The following is a 26769-nucleotide window of genomic DNA, read 5'->3' as shown; positions in this document are numbered from 1 at the left end:
GTGAGATGATTGCTGTCTCCACAAATTGGATTATTCAGGATGAAAATCACAATTCATTACTTGTTGATGTGTGAGTTCTTCTACAAAAACCTTAGATGCTTATGTTAATCCATGCCACCAGATTACAGGTTTAAAAAGACCTGCTTAGAAATCAAAACCTGATATTGTCATCTACCCCAGATGGTTGGTGCCATTTAGTAGAGTTGTGGTGCTACAGTAGTTGGGAATGTAGCTCAAAACTCTTTATGCATGTGAGAGAAGATCAGATTAAAGGAAAAGCACCAGCCTGCTTAGCCAGTTCAGCCTGATACTATTCAAAATTCAACTAGAAAGGTACCTATGTACTGAAGAGCAACAACAACAGCACACTTTGCATTGTCTCCACCAGGTAATTAACTCATATCTGATGGTTTGTTTGTTCTACCTGTTGTCTTCCTGTTGTCGTTATTGTTAAACTTCTCTGGTTTCTTCAGTATGCCAGTCATACTGTCCTGTCAGGTAACCTACTCTTGCAGCAGTATTTTCCAGGAATGTGTTTAAATCCTTGTTGAATTTTGAATTCAAATAAAGTTTAAATTCTAAGTGAACTTATATTTCATTTGTTCCAACTTACCACTTTATCACAGCAGAAGCAGATGTGTCTGCAGCCCTCAAACCCTGAAGATTCTGCAGAACTTTGAATGGCCAGCCACTGTCACACCGACTGTCCTGACTAGTTGTGTCATTGTAGAATTAATTCAGTCTGCTCTCGAACCTGGTGACTTTACAGGATTTTTACATTTGTTTTAGTCTTTACTATGTTCCAGTAATGGATACATGGCTTTAGAAGAAATAAATCACATTTGAAAATAGCCTAGCACTGGAACATCATAGTTCTAAAGAATTTGGATATTTTAATATGTGATGCACGTAATTTAAATTTCCATGCCCTGTTAGTTCAGCTACTGCTTTAGCAATGAGCTTGTCTGCACCTCTGAATGGGATGCTGCCCTCTCCTCTTTCCACCCATCCACCCTGGGGAGGCAGGGCTGGAGTTCAACACCTTCTCCCCTCCCTATTTTTTTTTTTTTGCCTCCCTCTGTCAGCTCAATAAAACAAGGAGATTAACTGTGTCTCCTTTGTGGTGGGATTATCCTTTTTTTTAGGGCAGTGTGCATGTTCCCTTGACCAGAAGCACCTGCTGGGAAGGGCTACTAAGGGTGGCAAAGGAGGTGAATGAGATCTTTGTAGTAGTATGAGATCTTTGTGTCACCGTATCAGGCTTACATTTGCTGTAGTTGAGGTGTACTTTAACACCTAAGTGAGAAAGGAAAAACATCCAGATGTTTGGTTTGGGCTGGGAAGACAGGTTGAATTCAAGTTGTAGGCATGTTTTTGATGGCTTAGATTGTTCATTCTTTCACTTAAGCTGTTTCTAGGTAGCAAATCAGTGAGTTTTCATTTACATGGGTTCTTGCATTTTATGTACTTTGGGAACATGAATTAAAATTAAGCAAGATAAAAATAAAAAATTTTCCATTGCAGTGGCTGGATTTCTGATGAAATAAAAAAAAAATAAATATGTACTTAATCTCTTCCTCTGAGCATCCTGTCTTGGAAACCTCAGACTAAACTGGTACTTCTTTCGCAGATTACGGCAAGAGAATGACATGGTTGACTCAGCTCCTCAGTGGGAAGCTGTGCTTCGTCGACAAAAGGAGAAAAACCAGGCAGATCCGAACTACCGGCGATCCAGGCACAGATCTCGATCGTATGTACCCACTTTGACATGAAAATTAAGCCTGCTGTGGCATGTTAAAAGTAGGAGGAATATCTCCAGCATGGTTATTGCTCATAGCTGCTGAGGAGCAGCAACCTTCACGTCTGATATCCTTAAATTAGCAGATTAGTCTTTGAGGTCTAATTCCCTTACCATAGTGATTTAATTTGCAAGGTATGAGTAGGGGCTTTGTATCACACCTACTCAGTCTGTAACTGTAACTCACTCCATTACCTTGGATGAAGTCCTGGGTGGTTTTAGCTGCGTAACGAGGGCAGTGATTCCTGTTTCTGGGAAACCATTCAGATTTATATGATGGGTGCAGGAATTCTTGTGAAGTGTGTTTATGCATCTTAAATCAATACAGAGTCTGCAGGATTGTTCCAGGTGAGACCAACTACTGATGTCTCCATGTCAAATTATCATTAGTACCTATCAGCTGGTGATTTTATTGCATCCCGAGAGCATACTTCAATGATGGAGCTAGGCTGCTAGGCTGCCCTGCTGAAGGCTGGTTTTGACATGTCAAAGTTGTCAGCTTGTAAAATAATTTCTATCAAACTGATGAAGATATTGGCTTATTTTAATGCGTTTTTAATGGCATGTGTTGGGAGGGCAGGGCAAGGAGAGCAGCTGGGAGGGAGGTGTTGGGAGACAAGGCAAGAGGGAGCAATTTTTGAAACTCTGTCCCCATCTTCACTGCCTGGCTAAAATATATGAACTGCCGAGCTCTGATGCTGATGGCATGACAGGTGACTTCTATAACACACTTAGGTAGATACTTCCCTTTAATGTCTTAACTTTTTATTTCATGTGAAGACTGGACCAACAGAACCTGTATAGTCCCTTAATGGACTATTTCATTCTTACCTACTGAAGCTGTAACCTGGACTGAAGTTTCTGGTATTAAAATCTCCTTCAGCTGTGTTCTCAGTTACCCATGGTGCTGAAACTCACTTCTATCTCATTTCATAGCTTACAGTTTTCATATTTTTATGAGAAAGATGATTTACCATTAAAATTCCAAATGTTGGAATTTATGCTTTAACTGGTTTTGTACAGACTTGTTCACTTTCACATGCACAAAAGTAAAATGTTATTAGATGCAATTATACAATCATGTATTACTAAAAATCAGGAATATTAAAACTCTCTTGTATGGCCACCACAAAATAAATACAGGTGATCAATTTTGATTTTTATTTATTTATTTATTTATTTATTTTACTATGTATAAAGTGCTGTAAACTGGGAAATGCACTCAGTTAATAATGGCTAGATTAAATTTATAACTGACTTTTCTTTTTTATGTTGTACCAAGTAAATGTCATCTGTTGGACAGCACAGGCTCCCTCTTGTGGCTAACTACGGTTATGAAATGAGTTTTATTTTCAAGCACGGTGACATTCTGGGTTATATTTCATTTAAATTACTGTTAGCAAAAACTCTAAACACATGTTATTTTACAAAGAAAAGGAAGGTCCTAGAGAACACAAAGAAAGGGGAACGTCCTGAAGATTTTGGATGATTCCTCACTTGTTTTGTTGATGATGATTATATTCTTTGCTTTTATCTCATTCTTCCGTTAAAAACAAAAAACAAAAACGCAAACAAGCCCAAACCCCGAAGTATGGCATAGATAATTAATAGATATTTAATGTGTGAAAATATGAGCTGAAAAAGTAAAAAGAGAATTCTTTTTAAAAGGGCTTTTATAAAAGTTTAGTAAAAGGCCTTTAACTGTTTGAATGGCCAAATCAAATAAGATGGATAAGCCTTAGCTGCATTAGGTTATAAGAGCAGTTATTTAATTTAATTTGGCTTAGCTGCTTGCTTACATGACTGGATGCAGGTCAGAAGCAAGGGAAACAACTGATTTCTTAGAGTGTAGGGTATGGGTATTTTTATTTTTAAATCTGGTCATATGGTCACTTCAATCTGCACATTTAACAACTGCTAGAAAACCTTCATTTTAATAATACAAATAAGTCTTTCACATCAAGTTCCTTATTACATTCAGGATAACTAGAGATTCATTTTGGAAGTGTGAAGTAATGGCTGAAATATTTTTATTGTTTTTGGTGCACTGCATTTCATTTTTTTGATTATGAGCAATATTAATCATTGTTGATGGCGGGGGTTGGTGTCTCCTTGGTCTCAGGAATAAAAGTAGTTGACAAGAATTTGACCTTTCTTTCTTGTAAAAGAATCAGCAGATAGAGAGAGCTCCCAATTCTAGTTCTACAGGGTTTATTTTCAAGAGTTCACGTAAAACATCTGTGTAGCCAAAGGGCTTTTTTAATTAAGAAGAATGGCCATTAAAATTCCGTGGCTATTTAAATTTACCATTTGTGAATCAAACTGAAATATTAATAAGGGTGCAGATGCAGACACACAAAATAATATAGACCTTATTAACATGTAGGGTTGTTTGAGCTTGTAAAAACAGAATAAGAAAAAAACAAAACAAACAACAACAACAACAAAAAAACAGAGACTCACCACTTACCAGGAATTCCCAATAGGTATCTTGCACATTAGAGAATTTGATTAGTAAAAAATTAGAAACTGTCCAGAAGCCATTGTGTGTTTGAAACGTGATTCGGGTACTGCACTAGGACAATCTGTGTATATGTTGTGTTCCTGAGCCATAAGTTCTCAAACAATTCATAATAGAAAAGGTGAAACAACATGAAAGAGGGATTGTGGTCTGGGTTGAATGTCACAGGCTTATTAAGTGCTATACAAACTTGAATTTCCAATGCAATATTCACAATACCTACATTACACCCTAACAAGACTACTCTTTTTATAGGCTTTTCTTCATTTTGGAGTAATAATGATCCTGCTGCCTTCAAAGGAAGCAGGAAAAAACCTTTCACAGAAAAATGCTTCCATTTAGATACTTGACCTGCATCATATTTCTGAATATTCTTTCATTGGGAGTTAACTCAGATAAATGCTGTGAGGTTATCCTAGTGTTGTAACACTTCGTAAGCAGGTGGAAAATAAATAATGTTATGATGAGAATACCTAAAAGCATTTACTTGAGGAATGATTGTGTTTAGTTATTTTCCTTTGTACTTTTTTTCTTTTTCTTCATGGGATGCCGTATTTGAAGCTACCAGTATTTTACAGCAGAGGCTTCCTCATTAGTGTTGTTGTGGGGTAGAAGGAAGAGGAGGAGGGAGAGATGGTGGAGATAACAGAGTTAAACACCCAGACCTGGCTGCAGGAGGCACAGTTCCTAGAGAATGTAGAACTGAAGGTGACTTCTTATTTAACCATTCACTTCCCACACAGCTCCACAGATTATTAATTCTTAGTGCTGGTGAGGTTTTATATGATGTTTGGTGATACTGTGAGACCTACGGCTGCATCCTGAACAGTTGTATTTCCATGATCAGATGGGTTAGTGGTGTGCACAATGCCCTGCTGTAGTGGGAGTCCTGGGTTTGGGGAGTGACCTTGAGGCTTTGCTTCCTCAGGCAAACTGAAGCTTGTAAGCATGACAAAGCCTCCCTGGAGAAGCTGGCATTTTTCAGGGAGCTTTCACATCCCCCCCTGCCTGATTATTCAGTCACAGAAGAGGATGCCTATCTTCCCAGCCCCAGGGTGAATACAGAGTTTGCAGCTGCTAATTTGTGAGCAGAGGGTTGCAGGGAAGGAGGAATCAATTAAAAACTGAGGGGTGAAAACGGCTATTAAAAGCCACTGCATACCAAGCTACTGCATTAGGGAGTTAAAAACAATGTGGACTAGTGTGAGAAGGAGAAAGAAACACAAGAAACAGGGAAAACAGGAAGGGAGAAGGGAGGCATGGGAGACATGAAAGCCTGAGAAAATGAAATAATACGTTGTAATAAATATGAGCACATGATGCTACAAAAACCTCTGAATGATAATAAAAATCAGACTGCAAGCTACTTCTGGCTGTCGCTGTTGCCATCATGAGGACCTGAGTAGTCAGAACAGGCAGTGGGTTGGTCCGGCAAGGATGGGAATTGTCTGGGTTTGGCTGTGAAGTGCTGCCTGGGCAGCCATCCCTCCTTGAAGCCCAGAAGGGTTATGGACTAGTTTGTATTAGTCCCATTAGGGAATCATAAGTGTAAAGTTGTTTCTCACCATTTTGTCTCTCTCTGGTATTTATAAAGCATTAAACTATTTTCTTCCAGTACATCTACACCTGTATAACCTAAATAATAATAATGATAAAAATAACCATCTCTAAGTAATCTACCTTTACACCAACTGTAAAATGCTGAAATAAAGATGTCTCTGAACATTATTTTCAAAGTTGGGAAATCAGCCAAACATAGTACTGGTGAAATAAAAAAAAAAAATAAAAAAAATATAATAATAATAAAGGTGGAACTGTTAGTTACAGTGTACGGTTTGGAATTACTGCTGATATGGCTCTGTCACTGGGCAGTGGGTAGCCAATTTAGCAGATGCTGGAAGGCAGAACTCTACTCTCCTTCTTGATCTTCATTGGAATCTGTAATATTTCACTCCAAAAGTATTTTTGACTATGACAGGCTTTTTTATTTAAAGAAAAAAAAACCACACACACGTTATAATCTGATGATGTAAGATTTAATCAATGAGAAACTGTGACTTCAGTGGGAGCATTTATGCATGTTGAATTCATTTAGACATTGAATCTCTCACATCTCAGATGGTGTAGGACAGTCTAGCTGTCTGGACTGCATTTATCTATTTCCAGTGGACGGGTTATCTGACTGCTCCATGCAAATCCAGGCCCTGCCAATGTGCAAAAGTGCTTATTTAACCTGTTATGCTGTGTGGTTTTGGTGGATTACAGGTTTAACTTCAGCAGCAGTGTGGGTTTCACACTAATCCTGTGATGAAATAGAATTAGAAAAATAAAGAGAAAGGGTATCCCACTTGAAGGCAGTATTTTCTATATTTCCATGGAAAATATGAGGCATGCCATCCAGTCTTGCTTTGCTACATCTCCATGTCTGCGACACAGAAATTACAGTTTTGGCTAAGTAATTTGTCCATGGATGAAATACTTGCTAATATATATTTGAGGGGAGGAAGGCAGGAAGAGTAGTTGTTGTTGTTATTATTATGTATTTATTTTTGTCCCAGACAACATGACATTAGATAAACTGAGTAGAAACATTACTTGAAAATGAGCAGAAAGCAAGGACTGCACTGTGACTGCAACAGAGCAACAGGTCCTCTTTACTGTTACTCACTGGGGATGATGGCCAGGGATTGATCACTGCTGTGTCTCTGTCCCTCTTCCTGCCCACAAAAGGCTCCGTGGGCCACAGGATATTTCTCAGAGCCTTTTACAAAAGTGTTATTCCAGAACAGGCTGTCTTCAGGTGGGTAAGGAGATAGTGTTAGCTGGGCACTGCTTTGAGTTGCAAAGAGAAACTCTTCTGTCATTTATATTTTATGTATATTCTTGCTGAAGGCTTGTGGAACGGGACATTAAAAGAATTTACTTTTCAATTAGAATGAAGCAATGAAATTTAATGCATTTTCTGAGGTAAGCATCCTTATAATAGAAGTCACTGGTGGACTACACTTACCATTATTTTTGCATAGGCTGTGCTTTTAAAATTGGTTATGGAACAGTGATATGTCAGATGACAGTTTTCACAGTTTTGTCTTTCTCTGTTGGTATTTGTAGGAGAAGCCCAGATGTACAAGCTAAAGAAGAACTCTGGAAACATATTCAGTGAGTATAGTCCTCACAGAGTCTTGAGTAGCTGTTGCAGTGCCTCACATGTAGTTAATCACATCCCTCGCACTGTGCCTACAAGGCATTACATTCAGATTTGGTTGTGTGCCACAATACATTATACAGGTGTAAATGTCTCGTAGAAGAGTATCTTCTACGTGTGCAGACCACTGAATGCAGATGACCATTACGTGCTGACGAGTTAAAAAGAAAAATACAGTATTTGAGAGCTGGGGCTTCCAAAATGTACTTGTTTGTAATACACTTCTAGGATGAGGCCTTCTATTCTATTACACCTAAAACTACCACTTGGGAAGATAAACTACTCCAAAGTATATATGACATTCAGAATACACAATATTCATATGTATTGTGAAGCTACAAGATCAGATTGCAGGGAGCTGAGAGGAAGGTGGAACAGGATGTGACATGCAGTTAAGTTGAAGTGATGAAGGTGAAGTTAGACACGTTTCTTGCTAAGTTTCCTATTTTGATGTCAAGATAGCTTCAGGGCTGACAATAGCTTGTTTCAGTAAATCTTTCTAGCCCGATGTAATAATAATAAAAAGAATGATTTTGCAGTTGGAATTACTGTTACTTTTTTTTTTTTTTTTTTTTTTACTTTGCCTAACGCTTTCTAGGAAGGAACTTGTGGATCCATCTGGCCTGTCTGAGGAGCAATTGAAAGAAATTCCATACACTAAAATAGAGTGAGTTTATGTCAGGATTTTTCTTTTTGAATATACTGCTTTTTACCATGAACTTTGTTATACTGAAATGTGAGTGGGCTTGCATGTAATCCCAAGGTTTTATTTACCCCAAATGTCTTTCTAGGATGGGTTGGGTGAGAGTACTTCTTATTTTTAAAACCTAGTATTTTCTCTTTCCCAATTATGAAAAAAAGTCATCTTAATCTCTCTCTGTTTGTTACACACTCATGAACCTGCCATATGCCTGTATGTTCAGTATATCCCCCTATGCTGCCCATCAGTCTGTTCTATATGTTATGCACTACAGAATCAGGGAGAACTGAATGCAAATAAGCAAGTCCATTTTTTTTCTTAAACTTCTGCTTTCATTTAAAATTTTTGTTCTGGCCATCTAAAGCACTGTTTGACCTGTTCTACCCCTCTTCCCTTGCTTATCATGGGTAGCTGCCAGGGCATATCCATTTCCTTAAGAACAGACATCTATTTCACTGTGGTAATTGCCCATTTGGGATGGCATGTCTTAATGCAAGCAGCTGCCTGTGACAGAAATGGGATCACACTTTGCATTATAATGTGCTTCCACAACGCTACTAAACAGAAAGGGCTGATGTTAAAGCTGCATATATTAATGCATTCTGTATTAAATGGTTTCATTCTTACATATGGGCATGCCAGTTTGTGACCTTTGAACTTTTAAAGTGCAAAGCACAGACTCAAAAGAAAAGCATTAGCCATTTAAATTCAGCCAGTGCAAAAAGCTGCCTATTATACTGTATGAAAAAAAAATGGGAGCATCTCTCAGTGTGCAGTTGCATTTATGTTTTTATGCTGAAGGTCTGATTTATTAAGCTATTGTCATGAATTCTGTGTCTCTCGTAGGACTCAAGGCGACCCAATACGCATTAGGCATTCACATTCCCCTCGAAGTTACCGTCAGTATCGGCGGTCCCAGTGCTCTGATGGTGAAAGATCTGTTCTGTCAGAAGTAAAGTACGTGAATGGGTTTATTAGCAATGTAATGTTTTAAACTGGCCCAGAAGTTATTCAGAGCTCATGGTTAGATTAGAAATGTTGTACATCAGATTGTTTGCTGCCATAGGATTCAGGCAACTCTGTAAAGAGTAGGTCTTCAGACCTAAGTGGCTCGAAGAACTACAACAGCATTTCTGGTGTATTTGGCCACAGAGGGGTGCTTGCTTGACCCATGTGGAAGGGGAAAAACAAGCAAACACAGAAAAATAAGCCTGTATTGCTCCTAGGTGGTAGGTCATAAAATTTCTGAAGGGAGAAGAAATGAGTTGCTTTCCAAATCCTTAATACATACATCCTTATTAGAGTCAAGATGCCATCTGTAGTAGTATGTTTCACACAAACGTATGAAACACATACATGTTTCCAGTACAGCCCTCTATTGCAACGTGTGGATCAGTCAAAAAAGATTTGTAAAGTAAATACTTATACTCTATATCAAGGGGCTTGAGAAACTAGTACTAGCTAGGTGGCATCCTGAGATATGTGTAGCACATACATGATTTGAGATGGGACTCACCTTCCATGAAGTTCTGCTGTTTTTATAGACCAGGAGGAGAGAGGCCCTGATATAGGGATTGGATAAAAGGTGCCCTGAAGAAGCTCCTGCTCACTGAGTATGGATAATAAGATGATAGCTTTTGGATGGCTGAAGTTAGGTGATAGGCTTTCCAGATTTTGCCTATACAACTCTCTGGATCAGTTTAATTATTCTTCTTTTGACTGCTTACAGTTTTTTCATTATAGCAATATTCACTTTGCAATATCATAATTCCAGTGCAAAAAATGATATGGTTCCTCCACTTCCTGTTACACGATCCTCAGATGCTAAAGGCCCCAGCATCCAATTGACTCAACAGGTTAGTATTTGTGTATCCTTTACAATTTTCCTGGTTTTGGAGACAGAAGGGTGTCTAGTGCTTAATTTATATAAGGTCTTTGTTTTTCAGTGAAAATTAAAACTGACTTGAGATTTTTTTTTTTTTTTTTTTTTTTAAGCAGCAGTGTGACTGGAAATTTTACATTTTACAGTCTGACTACTTTGTTTATATTTCCAAAGATATGGATTTCTGTAATACATGCTCCTCTGGACACCAGCTGCTGCTGCTGCTAGAGGACCTTTTCTCAGTTTAAGTTTTCTGCTTCCTTAAGATGATACCCTGTCCTCCACAGGAGAAAATGAAGTCTCACGGTTTCTTAAAATATGCAAGTTTGCTTAAGATGTGGTTTTAACGATGGTATACTATAATTGTTTATCCTCCACTTAGACATGTTCTTGGTTGCTTAGGCTTGAAGAATTGCTTTTTTGTATGTTTGTTTGTTCTTTCTTTGTTTTATAATGCTGAATAGTTTTTGATACTGAAATCTAAAAAGGAGACTTGTCTTTTTAAATATAATCACTAGCTTTTATCATAAATGATGGTAACATTTCTTAGATTTGATAGTTGTATTAAACTCAAAACTTAAGAAGCAAATGATACTCAAAAAGCACTTGCAGTTCTGTTATACAAGCACACTAAAGGAAAACAAAACATGCATGAGAAATTTCCAGACATATTTTGACCCAGCTTCCAGACTGTTAGAATGGTACATGCTGCAGAGGAGTAATTCTCCTCTGAGAATTACTTGCTACTTTACCTGGAAGAGGTTTTTCCAGAAATGCTATAAGATTCCCATGTACATAGGAGAAGCTTTGTTACTTCAAGACTATGTTTTAGAAACCTGAGTGAAGTTGTGTAGGTAGATTCCTAAATTTTCCTTCTTTCTAGACTATTTTTTAAAATTATTATTTAAGTTTGATTTTTATTATCATTGCTGGAAATGGGAGGTCATATATATGCAATAGCTTGCTCAGTAAAAATAAATACGATTTGTAATTCTTATAACCATAAAATATCCCGAGTTGGAGGGGTACTAGAAGGATCATTGAGTCCAGCTCCTAGCACCACACAGGTCTACCCAGACCTTGTGTCTGAGAGCATTGTTCAAATGCTTCTTCAACTCTGTCAGGCTTGGTGTCATGACTACCACCCTGGGGAGCCTGTCCCAGTGCCCGACCACCCTCTGGGTGCAGACCCTTTCCCTAACCCCCAGCCTGACCCTCCCCTGTCCCAGCTCCATGCCGTTCCCTCGGGTCCTGTCTCTGTCCCCAGAGAGCAGAGCTCAGCGCCTGCCCCTCCGCTCCCCTCGTGAGGGAGCTGCAGGCCGCCATGAGGCCTCCCCTCAGCCTGCTCTGCTCAGGGCTGAGCAAACCAAGGGACCTCAGCTGCTCCTCATACAGGAAGGGTCTACCCCTCCAGACCCTTTACCATCTTTGTGTCCCTCCTTTGGATGCTCTCTAATAGTTTTATGTCCTACGTATACTGTGGTGTCTGTAACTGCACACAGTGCTCAAGGTAAGGCTGTACCACTGCAGAGTAGAGTAATTGTCCTCTGAAGAGTCTATATCAGTGTTCAGCAGGTTAAATGAGTGTTTACCAACACAAAATTGTTATTTAGAAATCTAAGAAGTGTAATCTGAGATATAAAATAAAAATAATGTGAAATATAAGTCTCCTTCCCACACCAATTTTCATGTCTATTCATCTGGCACGCGGCTATGCCCAAACTATAGGCTGATACTGTGTGTAGTGTCAAAACTGCACAGAATATAGTCAGCAACACATCTTATTTTGTCTTGTAAGCAGTTAGAATAACAAAAGCTAGAACAATGGTAAAACAGCAAATAGTTTTTTTTCACTATAAGGATAGCTAGCACACTACCTGTACCTTGATAGCAATAAACTTCAGGTATTACTGTTTATGATGGAAATTGAAAAAGACAAGTTATCTGTGGTATTTCTGTAGGGACTTGCTCCAGCAGGAAGTGGGAAGTTGGTGTACTTAAGACTAAGCATATTTATGGTCTTTATAGAAATAGGCAACTTTTGTGGTTGAATCATGTTCAAAATCCACATCAGTTTATTTCCATTCTTATTCAGTACTACATGGCTTAAATTCATTGTCCTAGAAGGAATTAACGTGACAATGCTCCATGTCTGCAACCACCTCTCTTTTCCCTTTGCCCCAGAACTCCTGACAACAGTGGCCATTAATTCCTAGTGAATGCTGTTTGCAGTATTTGGCTAAATACCAAATAATTAGTCACGGCATTTCCTGAATAGGGAATATGAATCCAAATAGCACAGAGGGGCAGCAGCTGGGAAGGGAAGGAGGAGGCAAGAGGGGGAAAAAGTTCTGTTTGATCCAATGTAGAGACTTTCCTATCCCTTATGTATATATATGAACTGCCATATCCTTAGCCTAAGGCTGTCATAGCAGCAGTTATCAAAATATGCTATTTAAATTCAACTATACCTTTTCATGGAATATTTTAATTTATTCCCTTCAGAGACGGAACGGATCTAAAGATAGCCTAATAGAAGAAAAATCTCTTCTATCCACTAACGATGGAAAACCTACGACTAAAACAATAAAAACTGTACAGGTGTCACGCTTCAAGGTAGAGACTTGACTGCTGTAACTGAAGATGGTGAATGGATTTTATTCTTTGGAAAACGCAAATTTTTGTGTATGTGTGTTCAAGAGAAGGAACTGAAGTTGAAGTGGTGGCAATTTCTTCAGGACATTTGGAAATGGAGCCTGCTTGCTGGGAAGGCCAAGCAGTGCCTTTATCACCTACACTGTTCTAGTGATGTGACTGATTGAGGAGAAGCTGTCTGATTAGATAACCAAAAAGAAAAGTCCTCATAAAACAGAATGGTCAGCAGTTACATTTCCAAAAAATAAGCAAAAAAATATCTACAGCAAAACTGTGTTTATGATCTTCTCTGTAAGTGAATAGCCTTTTTAAAAAAATATATAAAATAGTGTTAACTAACATGATCAGGATCAGACGCTTCAAGGGGATCAAAATAGTCATATTTTTGGCCAATTGTGCAATACTGTCTGATTTGGGAAGAATCATCGTTAGAATTCTATCTGGTGATCAACTTGTGCCCTGAAACATGAGCTGCTAGCTCTTACATACTGTATTTCAGCCTAGCACAACAGATGCTGCTGTTGTTAATACTGTTGTCAACACAACCCAGTTTTTTAGCTCAAAAATAATAGAGTCAGAACACCCTGTAGCAGAGGGTTCCACAGATTATTCAGACTTAATTTCACTCAGCAATTTTAAGTAGTCTCAATTAAGAATGTCCTTTTGTGTAGAGGGGCTATTTAACTGAACATTCCATACTATAAAAATACACCTATCATCTTAATAGTAAACATACTGGAAAAAAAATGGAGGATAGGTACTGATTCACTGTATTAAGGGTGTTTAGTAACGCACTTAAGTACTGGTTAAACAAAACTTGTAGAGTAGGATTTAAGAGGGCTAGCAAATAGCCTTTTTTTTTTTTTTTTTTTTTTTTTTTTAACAAACTAGACTAGCAAAGCCTGCCTTAATCTCTTTTCATATGAAACAATCAATGCTAATACCTTCTGTTACTCCTCTCTGAGCCATTTCTACCATAATAAAAATGACAAAGGCAGTATTTCAGGTATGATAATAGCAATTTTTTTCTGTCAGAATAGGAACAGTAATTTTTAATGATGCTGCACACTGAGCACATTATCTTACATTAAATATCTGAAGTGATGCCTAGCTCTTCTCCTGTCCTGTCACTTTGTACAAATAGCTGAAGCCATTCTTCTGCCTCTCATTTGTCCACAGTCATGGACAGACTGCCTGGCTTTGCTAACTAAGAAACAAGGCCTTTTTGTTTTGAAAATAACTTTTCCTAGGTGTAAACCCCAAACCGTATAGTTTTTGAAACAGCAGTGGAAATGGCTATAGTGGAGGTTCGTGTGCCTTTTTGAACCTGTCCTCCATAAACTCAATCCCACTATGACCTTTAGTGATGCCATGTCTTCTGCCCCTAGCAACACCATGCCAGGGGATTGCAATCCTGTCAGAAATGCAATATTATTTGAGAACTGGAGTATATAGCACCCGAGTTATGCTTTACATGAGGCATAGCATTTAAATTGAGAAAATTGAGAGGTACAACCTTATATAATGTGTTTTATTTTCCACAGTATTTCTAAATTCGTTAATCATATGAGGTGGTCAAAGGGGTGCTACTAGCCAGGGTGGCAGCCATACATGCTGTATGTTGCTATCACAACACAGATTGGCCTGCAGGTTGGGAGATGCTGTATTATTCCAGTGAAGGCAGATTTACTTGACATAGGTTTCTTTGAACGCATGCTTCGGACAGTGCTTCTTCTTCAGTGAACAATTGCAAGGAAAGGAAAGCACTTCGAACCCCTCTGTGGTGCAAATGCTGTTTTCATGGATGTTCTGCATTTTCTGAATGTACTACAGATGTCATCTGAGGACATTGTTGGGCTTAGCTTAAAGTATTTGCTCAAGCTGCTTTTAAGTCTGTTAAAAAGTGCTCCAAATTGACTTGAATGGTTTCATTATCACTGTTCCAATTTAAAGTGACTCTTTAGGATCTTCTGTGACTTTTCACAAGCACTGGTTTAAAAAAAACGAAACAAAAAATGAAAAAAAAAAAAGGCAAAAAAAAACCACCAAACCAACACTGTGGCAAAGATTGTGGTAACAGAGATTAATCTATGTCATCAGAATCTTTTGCAAGACTTGCAAGACTACTAAAATACAACAAACCACACAAGAACTAGTTATGATGTCTCTTAATCAAAGCCACTCCTTATTGTTCAACAAGGTATTTCAAGCTGGAGTGTGATACCCTTCCTTGTAGTTTGTTGCTTTCTAAATCATTACTGTTATTGGGGATTCCTTACTCAGGCACAGGCACATAGAGCTACTTTTAGGAGTATTTGCATTGTTATTATTGAGCATTGTCTGTACATAGTGTCCGTATCTTGCCAATCTTCAAATTTTATTGATCAGGAAGAAAACTACTTGTAAGGTTTACATCCAACCCAATGTTTTCTGTATGTTGTCATCTGCCTGGAAGCTTTTGTGTATTACTGCTGGATACCATCAGCCATATCTATGGCATTTTATTTATCCCACCACATGAGAAAATAGGCTTGTATCTAGTCTGCTATTGATAGTTTTCAATTCTCAATTCACGAAAGTTGTTTTCTAACCAAGCCAACTTTTTTTACATTTAAATGAGAAACTTACAGAAACAGTCTTGAATTTCGAGTTAGCAGTCTTATTCCCAATGAGACTGTAGGAAGCAGTTTTTAACATGTCTAGTGATCAGTCTGGAGTACTTCAACACAGTTTTGTCTTAACATAAGACCAATCTTGGCTTATCAAGACTAATCTTGACCTGTTAGTGTCAGTGCTGGAACAAAGCAAAATTTGGACATCATTGTCAGCTAATAGAAAAGAAAAAGAAAGTTCTTCCGTATACATGTGCCTCCTTTCCCTTTGGGCTTCTTTTCCTTTGTCATTTGAGGAAAGATACCTTTATTTGTAAGCTCATAAGTCTTGTGTGAGACCTACAAGAAATCAATCAACAAAAGCACTTACTTTTGGCACAGCTGTGCTTTGTAGCCTTAAAACATGCATGCAGCATCTGTAGTGGCTGGCCATTTACAACTCTGAGCTACACCTGCTGTCCACAGTCCTACCTTCTCCTAGCTTTCCTGTGGCCTTCACTACCTAGAGGCGGTTTTGTTCCCAGCCATGGAGTTCGGATGGTTCACCAGTCAAAATAGTTGGACCTGCTGATGAGTTGGGCAGAAGAGAGGAGAGATGTAACCACATCAAGCAAAGTTTACTCTGGGGTTGGATGTCATGCAGACCTGTCCTAAAACAGACAAATGCCTGGTATTTGAGACATTCTCATCCTAATTCTGCTTCTAGTCAGCTGAAATGGTCTCAGGCCAACAATTTTAACTTTGTGCCTCTACATTTACCTCTTCTGAAACTTCTGAAATTGCTATAAATAGGTAAGTTATGGAATTCTCTCTCTTTCTAGTTAGCAACACCAACAACATATACATCTTTGTAAAGCACATGTTTTATACAGTAAAGAGGGTTTGCTATTCATACCAAAAAAAGCATATTTGTGTATCCCAGACTGGTCCCCCTGGTTGTTAGCTGGTTCCTTTCATTAGGAGCTAGCCTTGACCTGCTGTTTTCTGCACTGCACTTGTCAATATTCCTAACAATGCAACTCACACTCTAAAAAAGCTCATTGTATTGAAGTCGTTGGCTGAAAAAATTACTACCATTTAAGTTGCCAAATCAACCATCTTTACAAATGTGAATAGTAAACTGAATATACAGCAAATTTTCTTTTGGGAAAGCCTGTTTAATTCAAAGCTCTCTAGAAAGATGTTTTAAAACAACATACAAAAATGTATCAATGATGTGATTCATATGCTCAATGTATGTTAAGTATTCATGAAGCAACTGTGTGCTTTATTTTAAAATGAGTTTGATAGATGGCTGTGTCAATACTTGTGTCCAGGTTATTTAAAAAAGTCAAGTAAAACTTGAATTTTTAGGTCAAACCATGGTTGCCTATCTGTCTTATTTACATTACACAAAGGAGAAAAACCTTAGAAACATGGATTCATTTGACAGCACCATCTGGTAAAAACAGGTGTAGTACCAATTAAAATCCACTTGAGAATACAGCTTCTCCAGATTAGTTATTTTTCTTGTTACCAGGAAGTTGTCAGCACTGGATTTCGTACTTCTAATACATATCCATATTACAGCTCCCTTTCTTATCTAAAAATCATCAGAAAGCACCAACAGGCTATACTAGCTGTCAAACCAAACAGAGATACAGAGCCAGTATGACAAATGGTCTTTCTCCCCTTTACACGCTCATTTTAATTTCTCTCCTGTATTTGTCTCCCTTTGTAAGAGGAAAACCACTACTCTCCCAACCGGTCAGTTTATATGACATACCTACTTGCCATAATGTTAATATCTCAAAAATAGCTAGCATTATTTATTATTTCCTAACATCAGAATGTAGTAGACTTACTTCTTATAAGTTTATTACAAATAAGCCTCTTTGCCATGTGAAAGACATTCAATATTTACATTCAAGAATATGACTAGTCACCCACTGATTCAAATGGTTTTCACTCAAATGATCTAGCCCTAATGAAACTGGATACAGTATACAAAAATTAGGTTAAAAAGGAATTCGGAACATGTCAATTTTCTTTCTGTGCACACCTTTCAAAAGTCCTGATTCTCAGCTTTAATTTTAGAATGGTTTGGGTTGGAAGGGACCTTCAAGACCACCCAGTTCCAACTCCCCTGCCATGGGCAGGGACACCTCCCAGTAGACCAGGTTGCCCAAAACCCCACTTGGTACCCTGGCCTTGAGCACTTCCAGGGATGGGGGCATGCACATCTTCTCTGGGAAAATACTGAGCATATAACATTAAGAGGTCTCTGCAATAGAGTATTGGAGGTGGGTTACAGAATGCAGGGTTGGTGCAACAGCAAGGTAGTACAAGTATCTTTGTTCTCTCCCTCTCCTTGACCATCTGAGAATCTCTCCTTCTTTCAACTTTTTTTTTCTTTTTAACAAAACCAACTGTCTATTAGACACAGTGTCAATGTAAAACAGGAAGGGAGGGAAAAAATAAAGAAGTTTTCATTATTTTCCACAAGTACAGTCCAGTTAAAAATAAAATCTAAGAAAAAAATCTAAGAAAGGTGGTCCTAATGCATAACACCGCACCTGCATTTATATTTCCTTAAACTACCACTGCTATTTTAGTGGCCCTTAGAGCCACATGCTCCTTCTTCTACCTAATTTTTTCTTCATTCCACCACACTATGGAACAGATAACATGTACTGAAGCATGATTCTCTGTTTTTTTCTTGTTCAAAGGGAATTAACATGTTAGCAATCAATAAAACTTGGCATTGTTTGTTGCACACAAGAACTTAAAAAAAAAAAGTCTTAAAAGCTACTCTTGCCAGTCTTCCACTTTAAGAACAAAGACCCAAGAGTAAAAATCCTGAACAGATGGTATCTTCAGGGAATATAATCCCTAAGACAACCTGTAAGCTTTCAAGTGCATCCAATAATTACATCTTGGATCACTAATCACATGTCTAAACTACCTTCCCTCTCTGACAACCCGAAAACTCACACTTGTGTTTAGATGCTGTATTAGTAATTTGCTTACATTCACTGCTACAAAATAAGACATTGTAAGGTACAGAATTTAAGTATATGCCCTTTTGATAAAACCAATTTATGATAAACCTTCCTCTAAGAAATAAACTAAAAACAACAACAACAACAACAACAACAACAAAACAATCAAAAAAACAACAAACAACAACAAAAACAAACATCAAAAAGCACCAGGAAGTCCATTTGTTATCCCTACAGTGTGTATTACTCTAAGTTCAGTTGAAATATCACAGTACACTGATCTAAATAATAATAAAAATTGCAATTTTCATGTTAGAAAAATACCTTTCCTGCTATTTTAAACCCAGGTTTGCTGAATTTTAATTTCTAATTTCTTCTTTTCCCCACCACAACACATATCTCAGCTGACCCATTTGCTGAGTGCTACAGAAGGCTGTGGTTTCAGTGATGACCTCTTACCACTTACCCACTTACTAGCTCCTGCATATTAGTCCAAAGGGGTGACTTGGTAACCCCAAACCAGTGCAAAACAAATCTTAGCAGTTCCTTCTGTTTGGCAGTTATTCTAGCTTGGAACAGACAGGAGTTCTGAGAGCAGAAACATAAGTCTTTATTTTTTGCCTACATAAATGTTGCCAGACACTGCCCCAGTACAGTTAGAAATAACTGTTGTTACTACAAACCTTTTCTAAGGCTTAATATTCAAGCTCTTGAATATTTTTTTTTTGTTTCTAATGGAGTAGTCTTTCAGAGTGCCACTGGACTCGGGCTGTGTCTAACAATTTTTCCTAGAAAAAAAGGTAAACACAAGGTAAGATAGGACAAATGCAGCAGGTAGCCACTTTCAGTAACAATCTCTAAAATGCTAGATCCCCAAAACTGGTACAAAGTTGCAATGACCAGCTTCCCACCAATCTGCCTGGAAAAAAGTCAGTAGCTAAAACCTGGAGATGGGAAGTAGAGAGAGCCTACTTGCTGAACAGGCTCTTTGCACGTCCAAGTGAAATTTCAGTTCTTAATCAACTGTAAGTTAGTAGCAGCTCTAACACCTTCTAGCTAGTGGGGATCAATAGAGAGTTTTATAGTAGTAACTCAGGAGCATTATGTCTGTGCTTTATACAATGTCAATTTAAGAGAATTGTAAGCCGATGATAAAAAAGATAAATTATTTAATTTTGAAAAACAATTACCAGCCATGTTATTAGATAGTTACTTATAGTGGGTTACCTTTTACATGTGCATTTTTCTTTCCAGTGTCTGACAGGCTTATAGAAAAGTGACTGTTATTTCTTCAGTCTTGCAAAAACCCTAAGTGACTATAGTCATTGAAGTCTGGGATGGATTTCACAAGTTCATTCTTTCTCAACAGCACTGGTGAAGTATTGAGTGCTTTTGTTTTTTATGTTCCTCAAGTACATTCTCACCTGTTTCAATGCATGAATCTTTTTGATCCTGAAAATTTCAAGGGCATTGTGACAAACTTGAAGGAGTTTCATCATTTTATTGAAAACTACTGTTCCACTATTATTTTCTGCCAAGGATGTAGGAGATGTTGCATAACTTTAGAGCATACCTTTGTATGAACATGTGCATGTTCGTGCAAACTACTAAACCATTTTCAGTTTATTTTTTTCCAAAAAGTCATTTCACTATTATATTATCTTCAATATGTATTTTATAAACAACCTCAGCCAGTTTAGTAGCATCTGCGAGATCACTGTCTGAATCTGTCTTCAGCATGGACAACTACTGGATCACAAACCTACTTTAAAACTTGACTCAGCTCAGTTTATGTGATTTTCCTTCTTGATTGTGTGCTTGTCAAGATGTCTTTGTGAGGAGCTGCCAAATAACTAGTCTCTCTCAGTGCTGCAATCACATTTTGAAAGCAATACAAATACCACACAATTACATAATCTTTATTTTTCTTCTGTAGTAGTACATTATTATCCATCTCTGATACAGAGGAAAAAAAGGAATAAAAAGCAACAACATTGTTAATCACTCAAAAGCCTGAAAAATAAAAATAACAAAAAAAAAACACCACCAAAAAACAAAAAACAATTATGAATTGATGACAAATGCCACCTTGATACTTCCTGAAACTTATCCCTATTTCCAAACTTTTCATTTATAGTTCTTCCTTGGAAGTATCACCGTGCTGCACTGCATCTCAGCACCTTCCTCTCCGTTACATCATCTAGAAGTGCTGGCTGCCTCTGTGAAACACCAAAAACAAGAATGCAGACAAATGGACAAAAGATGCTTTTGTTCTTTCTGTGTTCTGGAATGTAGTTCCTGCATAATGAAGTTTAATTAACAGACATAATTGCACGAGATGTGTAAGCAGCACATCTTTCATTGGTGTTTTCATTCCAATTATCCCTTCCTATGTTTGAGTAACTACCTGTTGATTTCATGTTCATGACGGTCAGTCACTTGCTAAAAAAACCAACAACAACAAAAAAAAACACAAAACCCACCAACCGACAACAACAAAAAAACCTCCATCATTTTTTTCCTTCATTGGATACTGCATAAACTATTCAACAGGAACACCAATCTAAGCACATAGTGTAACCTTCTGACCATTTTTGATTTACAAAACAATCAATTATTTCATAAGTTTGAATTGAAACCTGTTTGCAGTATTAAAAGTTTCTATAGATTTAGTGTATGGTATCCAATAGTTCACTCATTGTGGTTTGTGTCCCCTGACATGCAGGCAAGGATATGATGATTCACCAGTACTGGATCATTCCCATATAACATTTCCAATATAGCCTCAAAAGTTCCTGGCTTCAAAGACTTGGGTGACTTGTCACACAGTTGGGTACTTTAGTGACACAAATCACAGTTTCAGTACTGAAGTAATTATTTTATAATTCACACCATATTTATTTGTTTGTATCACTTAATTTCACACTGACATACACTATCCAACTTTCCAATTGTATTGGCTTTTCAAAGATATTAAGTGAAATAGCACTTTGCATATGAAACTTCGAGGTTTCATGTTTTGTTAGTGTTTTGAGCAAATGTTTTCAGATCCTATATTCTAAATTGCTCCACAGTATCAGCCCCAAAAAACAAACATGAAAAAAGAACAGACTCTTCCTGGACACTGGCAGCCAGACACTGTTTTTATGAAACCTCTCACACAATTTTGACTTGCCTTTAGGGTTTCCACTTTGCTTTAGCTGTTGGTGAAAATCTAGACATCCGGCTGATCTCACCCTCAATGTTTCAATTCTGCTTCTGCTCTGAAGTCATTCTGCTGAAATTCTTTTTCAGCAGAACATCTGGTTCATCATCAGTCATGGCTGAAGGACACAGCTGCACGAGAAGTTACAATCACTTACCTCATGAAGGAAATTTTGCAGGAGAGTTGCACCTTTAAAAGTGCATCAAGGGAACACTGTCCTATCTGCAGCAGAAAGGTAGAAGACATTATTGTTTGATACTGAATGGTCTACAGAGAGATTTGCTTTATACCACTGAGCCCACAGTCATTAATAACAATAAATACACAAAAGCAAAACATTTTTCCCCCCAGGAAAGAAGAATTTAATTGTTTCTTTAGTACAGTACTGTAAGGCTGTAGAGAGCCATTTGCACTGGAAAAACTGGAGGCCTCTGCAGGAATCTAAAATGTTTGGTAGTTAACAGTGTAGTTTTAAAAAAGTTATCCTGATAGACAGGACAGCTAAACAATACTAAGAGTGGCCATTAACATTCTATTTTTTTCCTGTTTTAAGACTGTCAAATTCTTCTTTTAAAAAGAGTGAAGCATGAAATCTACTATGTAATTGCTCAGCCACATAATTTCTACAGATTTTTTTTTTTTTTTGTCCTTGAAAAAAAAAGGGGGGGAGAAAAAAAAAAAAGGGTTTGCAGGGAGAAAGGCAAATAAACAACTCCTTAAGCAGTTTGAGCAAGAATTCTTGTCTGCCTTTTTTGACACCACATTCATTTTAGAAGGGAATGAATGGGCAACACAAAGGCAAAATTTTAAGTACTAAAACTGATTGTTTTTCTCTGCAAAACTGAACTAATAGCATATGAAAGAAATCAATCCCTCAACAAGCAAATTATTCAAAATTCTTAAGCAAATAATGTTTCTATACAGGGTAAGCATCCTTTAGTTAGAAAACCACAAGCATACCATGCTCTTGGGACATCATGAGATCATCCTGTTTCTTGCTTAGGCTGTTGTCAAACTTTCACTGACTGCTTTCATCTGAAAGAAAAGTAAAAACACTCACTTGAAAGACTGATTGAAATACCTGAACAGTACAGTATGTGGAGCCTAAAAAGAAATACTTGAAATAAATTGCCCAATTTCAGAGATCAGCTGGCAGATTAGGCCTCCCTTTCCCCTAAAAGCTCCCATCATTCTCATCAGTACACTTGAAGATTATGGGCTACTCCACTCCATTACACCAGTTCCAGTAGCCTGCTACAGCAACAAGAACTATGTACACAACAGTCCCACTCAACTTTTCCACATCACTTAAAAAATAATCTTCATTTAATATGGGTAGTCTTTCTATCAGTAGATTTTTTTTTGTTTAATACTGCAGTGCTGTTTGCATGGCAAAAGCCTACCCAAAAGAGTTCAACATGAATCAACAATGTAAAGAGAGTGGAAAACTAGCTCTTCCAAAAGGCAAACTTTTCTTTCTGGTCTCCCAAGCACATGTGAGGAACCTGCCAAGGAACCTTTGAGACTTGAAGCTCCAGGGGATGAAGGACTGCTTCAATCAATGTTTTGCTCCACCAGGACAAAGCAAAGATGAGTCGCCAGAGCAGCATGGCTATTCCCCTCACCAAGCAGCGCTCCTGCCACCCCAGAAGGAGAAACAGACATGTACTCTCACCTGCCTTTCTCACTCTGCTTCTTACAGCTGCTATGGTCCTGCTTGCTTCTTTTACCTCCTCCATTCATACTGGGAACTAGCAGAATGGCTGTCTGGCATCCAGAAGTCACAATTGCAAAGTCACTTATGTAGGACATCCTGAGGTGTGACATCTTAGCTAAATTACAGAAAGTCATAAAAGGGCTGTCAAATGCCCAAGCGTTGATTCATTGCAGCCTTGAGAGCTGAGGGAAAAAAATGTAAGAAGTTTAGAGGCAAGCACGTCACCCCACTCTGCTTCTGGCCTTGAGAGATGTACAGACTTGCAGGAGCGCAGAATTCTTCTTCTGGTAGTTGAGGCTCAGTTTGCAAGACAGAAATTAGTTTTTGTGTCATGCTTACACATCTCTCTAAAACAGGGTGTATTATTGCTCTATTCAGGTTTATGGCACTACTAACAAATATTGTTAACATTAATTTTAAGCAAATTCACAAGTGTTACCTGTTTATATTCATTGGATTTGGCTTGTCATTAATTTATGTTTTCCACATAAAGAAGGTTGTTTCAAGTACTGTCTTAGGTCTAACTCTTGTATATGCCTAAAGGTCAACACTTTGCATGAAGTTAAACTTAAAGCACAAAAGCAGTTCATCTTGCACACATCAGATAATAGCTGACAGCCAGGGTAGCAATGCAGCAGAGATCTGTTTCTCTGTTCTGCAAGTGTTGCTGTGCAGCTCAGGTACAGCTTCCTGAAAGGAAGTTTAAATCAAAATGAGCTAGTCCAGATTTGGATTACATAAACTAGCAGTATGGTGAAGAAAAAAACTTTAATGTTTGTGATATTTGTTATTTGAGCCTGGAGATACAGGAGGCTTGAATACCTTCATGAGAAAGTGTGATGGTTTTACCCTGCTGGGCAGCTGAGCTCCCCACAGATGCTCTCTCATTGCCCCTCCTCAAAGGGAAAGGGGGAGAAAATACGATGCAAAGGGCTCAAGGGTTGAGATAGGGACAGGGAGATCACTCAACAACTATCGTCATGGGCAAAACAGACTCAGCATAGGGAGATTAATATAATTTATTGCCTATCACTAGCAGAGTAGTACAGTGAGTAACTAAAAGCAAACCAAAACCTCCTTCCCCACATCCACTCTCTTCTACCTACTGCCCTTGAAGCAGTGCAGGGCAACAGAGAATGGGGGCTGCGGTCAGTCCCTGACACTTGGTCTCCTCTGCTGCGTCACTGTCCTTCTCTGCCCCTGCTCCCTGTGGGGTCCCTCCCAGGGATGCCGTCCTTCCCCAGCTGAGCCTGCGGGGGCTGCCCACAGGTAGCAGCTTTTCAAGAACTGCTCCCACACGGCTCCGTCCCACGGGGTCCATCCATCCATCCCCCAGGAGCAAACTGCCCCAGCATGGGTCCCCCATGGGCCGCAGCCTCCTCCAGGCCACATCCACCTGCTCCATGTGGGCTCCTCCACCCATGGGGGGGGGGGCTGCAGCGTGGAGATCTGCTCAATGTGGGACCCATGGGCTGCAGGGGGACAGCCTGCTCCACCAGGGGCCTCTCCCTGCACAGGATGCAGGGGAACTGCTGCTGCCTGCCTGCAGCACCTCCTGCCCTCCTGCTGCACTCAGCTGGGGGCTGCAGGGATGGTTCTCAGCCCTCTCTCCCAGCTGCTGTAGCACAGCAGTATTTTTCCCTTTTTTACCTCTGCTCTCCCAGAGGCCCACCCAGCATGACTCCCTGGCTCAGCTCTGGCCAGCAGCAGGTCTCTTTTGGAGCAGCTGGAGCTGGCTCTGATCTGACATTGACTCTCAGAAAGCTGACTCCACAGTCAGTAGGACTGTACAGTAGGTGTGTTTATTCAGCACTGGGCAGCAGGGGGGCAGTCCTGCCAAAGTTGTGCACACCTGACACGGCAGCTTGCCTCGGTTATATGCAGGAAAGAGTTACATATGCATGAAGTTTCACAATAGGCCTGTACATGTTCATAACCTGTCCCCACTTCGTATTAAGATTAGTTCCAAGGAGTCATTTGCATAAATTCCTCCCATCTGCGCTTGCGCAGTGTCTCCTGCTGATGGTTGTTGGGGGTCGTGGGGATGAAGATTGATGACTCTTCCTGATCACCACCAGCTGACCTCTTGTCTTTGTGCAGACTCAGTTGCTCCTTGGCTCTTGTCCATCCGCAGGACCAGTTTCTGCCAGTTTCTTAAGAGAGGCTCACACTCTTATTATGAGACAGACCTTGGTAAGGGGCCCAAGGCTTCTTGATTTAGTTAATTTGCACAACACACCATAGTTAGCAAAGAGACTAAATAGCATCCTAATTTAATGCTGTCAGCACTCTATTGCTACTTGATAAGATTCTCCTAACTCCCTCTCTCAACATGGGGCAGCTGCTGGGCTCTACTCACAGAGGCTTCCCCTGCAGCCCCCTGCTACCAAAATCTTGACATATAAATGCAATACAGAAAGTATTCCAACTATTAAAGCCGTGGTTATACAAAATACGTGTTTATTTCATGTGTCCCCTGTAGCTGTTAGTGAATCAACCAGAAAAACATAAGAAAAAAATGACTAGAGTGATTTTCATATGGTAGACATGGGTTAGGGACATTGATCACATATTCCATTCAAATCTTGCCAGTTCCTCTCCATACTGGACAACTTGCAAGATAGCAAGCATAACCAGTGGGACAATTTATAAATGACTGGCAGGAATTCTGCATTGCTGTGTAAGCAGGGATATGACTTTTTTTTTTTCTTTTCTTTTCTTTTTTTTTTTCTTTTTTCTTTCTTTCTGAAAATGGCAATGCCATTCAAAAGACAATGGCGGGCACTTTGGTGGTCTCTATTCCAGATGTTTATAGTAGATCAGAATTCCTGATCTCTGAATCCATGATTGTTGCCTCTGTTACAATTGTCTCCATGAAACCAGGATGTGCTAGCTTGAGGGTGTAATTATAACAATTAGTTATCTAGTGGCTAAAAATACCCTTATGAGGTGGAAACAGCTACCTTGCTACCACATTTTATCTAGTGGCTTTGGTGTGGTGAAGGTGCTTGTGAATCATGCCGTGGCAGGTTAAAATGTTGTCATCCCATCAATCAGCCTCATTGTTCTGCCACAGATTGCTGCACATGTTGCATGGTTAGCAGAAATGAATTAGCTGCTCTGACACAATGCTCTGTCCTAGCTTACGTGTCCACTTACGTGGAATTTGAGCTAAACCACTGACCTGCAGCATGCAGTGACTGCAGTATTCCAATCTATCTACCTAGCCACAGGGCCAAAGGGAGAATTTGACCCTGTAGTGATTAAGATGGAAAAGATTATCTGTTGAGAAACTCAGTCTTTTTGGCTCCTTCAGGAAAAATGTGGAGAACAGATGTTTGATAAGAGGATCTTGAAGATAACAGACAGGAAGAATAGAATGTGGCAGCTCCATGTTAAAGTTAAATTAATAACAAGGCATTAGTTTCTGTTTGGTTTCCTGAAGATGTGATTAATGATTTAATCACTGAAATGAATTTGCTTTGTGTCAGTT

General features: G+C 38.9%; 1 protein-coding gene and 1 non-coding gene across 2 annotated transcripts in view; one reads left to right on the top strand and one right to left on the bottom strand.

The window, feature by feature from the left end:
* The window catches only part of EPB41L4A (erythrocyte membrane protein band 4.1 like 4A), a 127819-nt gene extending 114223 nt beyond the window's left edge, over positions 1 to 13596 (top strand). Inside the window, exons 18-23 of the mRNA XM_032206190.1 lie at positions 1631 to 1750; positions 7431 to 7478; positions 8123 to 8191; positions 9071 to 9181; positions 9999 to 10080; positions 12612 to 13596. Of these exons, the coding sequence (XP_032062081.1) occupies positions 1631 to 1750; positions 7431 to 7478; positions 8123 to 8191; positions 9071 to 9181; positions 9999 to 10080; positions 12612 to 12734 (553 nt within the window). The 3' untranslated portion in view covers positions 12735 to 13596. The remainder of the gene's footprint in view (positions 1 to 1630; positions 1751 to 7430; positions 7479 to 8122; positions 8192 to 9070; positions 9182 to 9998; positions 10081 to 12611) is intronic.
* Positions 13597 to 22200: 8604 nt separating this feature from the next.
* Positions 22201 to 22360, bottom strand: LOC116501236. The gene has a single exon (XR_004254392.1). It is a non-coding gene; the product is annotated as a small nucleolar RNA SNORA13 (small nucleolar RNA).
* Between the last annotated feature and the right edge of the window lie 4409 nt (positions 22361 to 26769).

This window comes from Aythya fuligula, chromosome Z (assembly GCF_009819795.1).
Source record: "Aythya fuligula isolate bAytFul2 chromosome Z, bAytFul2.pri, whole genome shotgun sequence".
NCBI classification, from domain to species: Eukaryota; Metazoa; Chordata; class Aves; order Anseriformes; family Anatidae; genus Aythya; species Aythya fuligula.
Note: the sequence above shows the minus strand (reverse complement) of the source record. Positions and strands in the feature narration are given on the sequence as shown.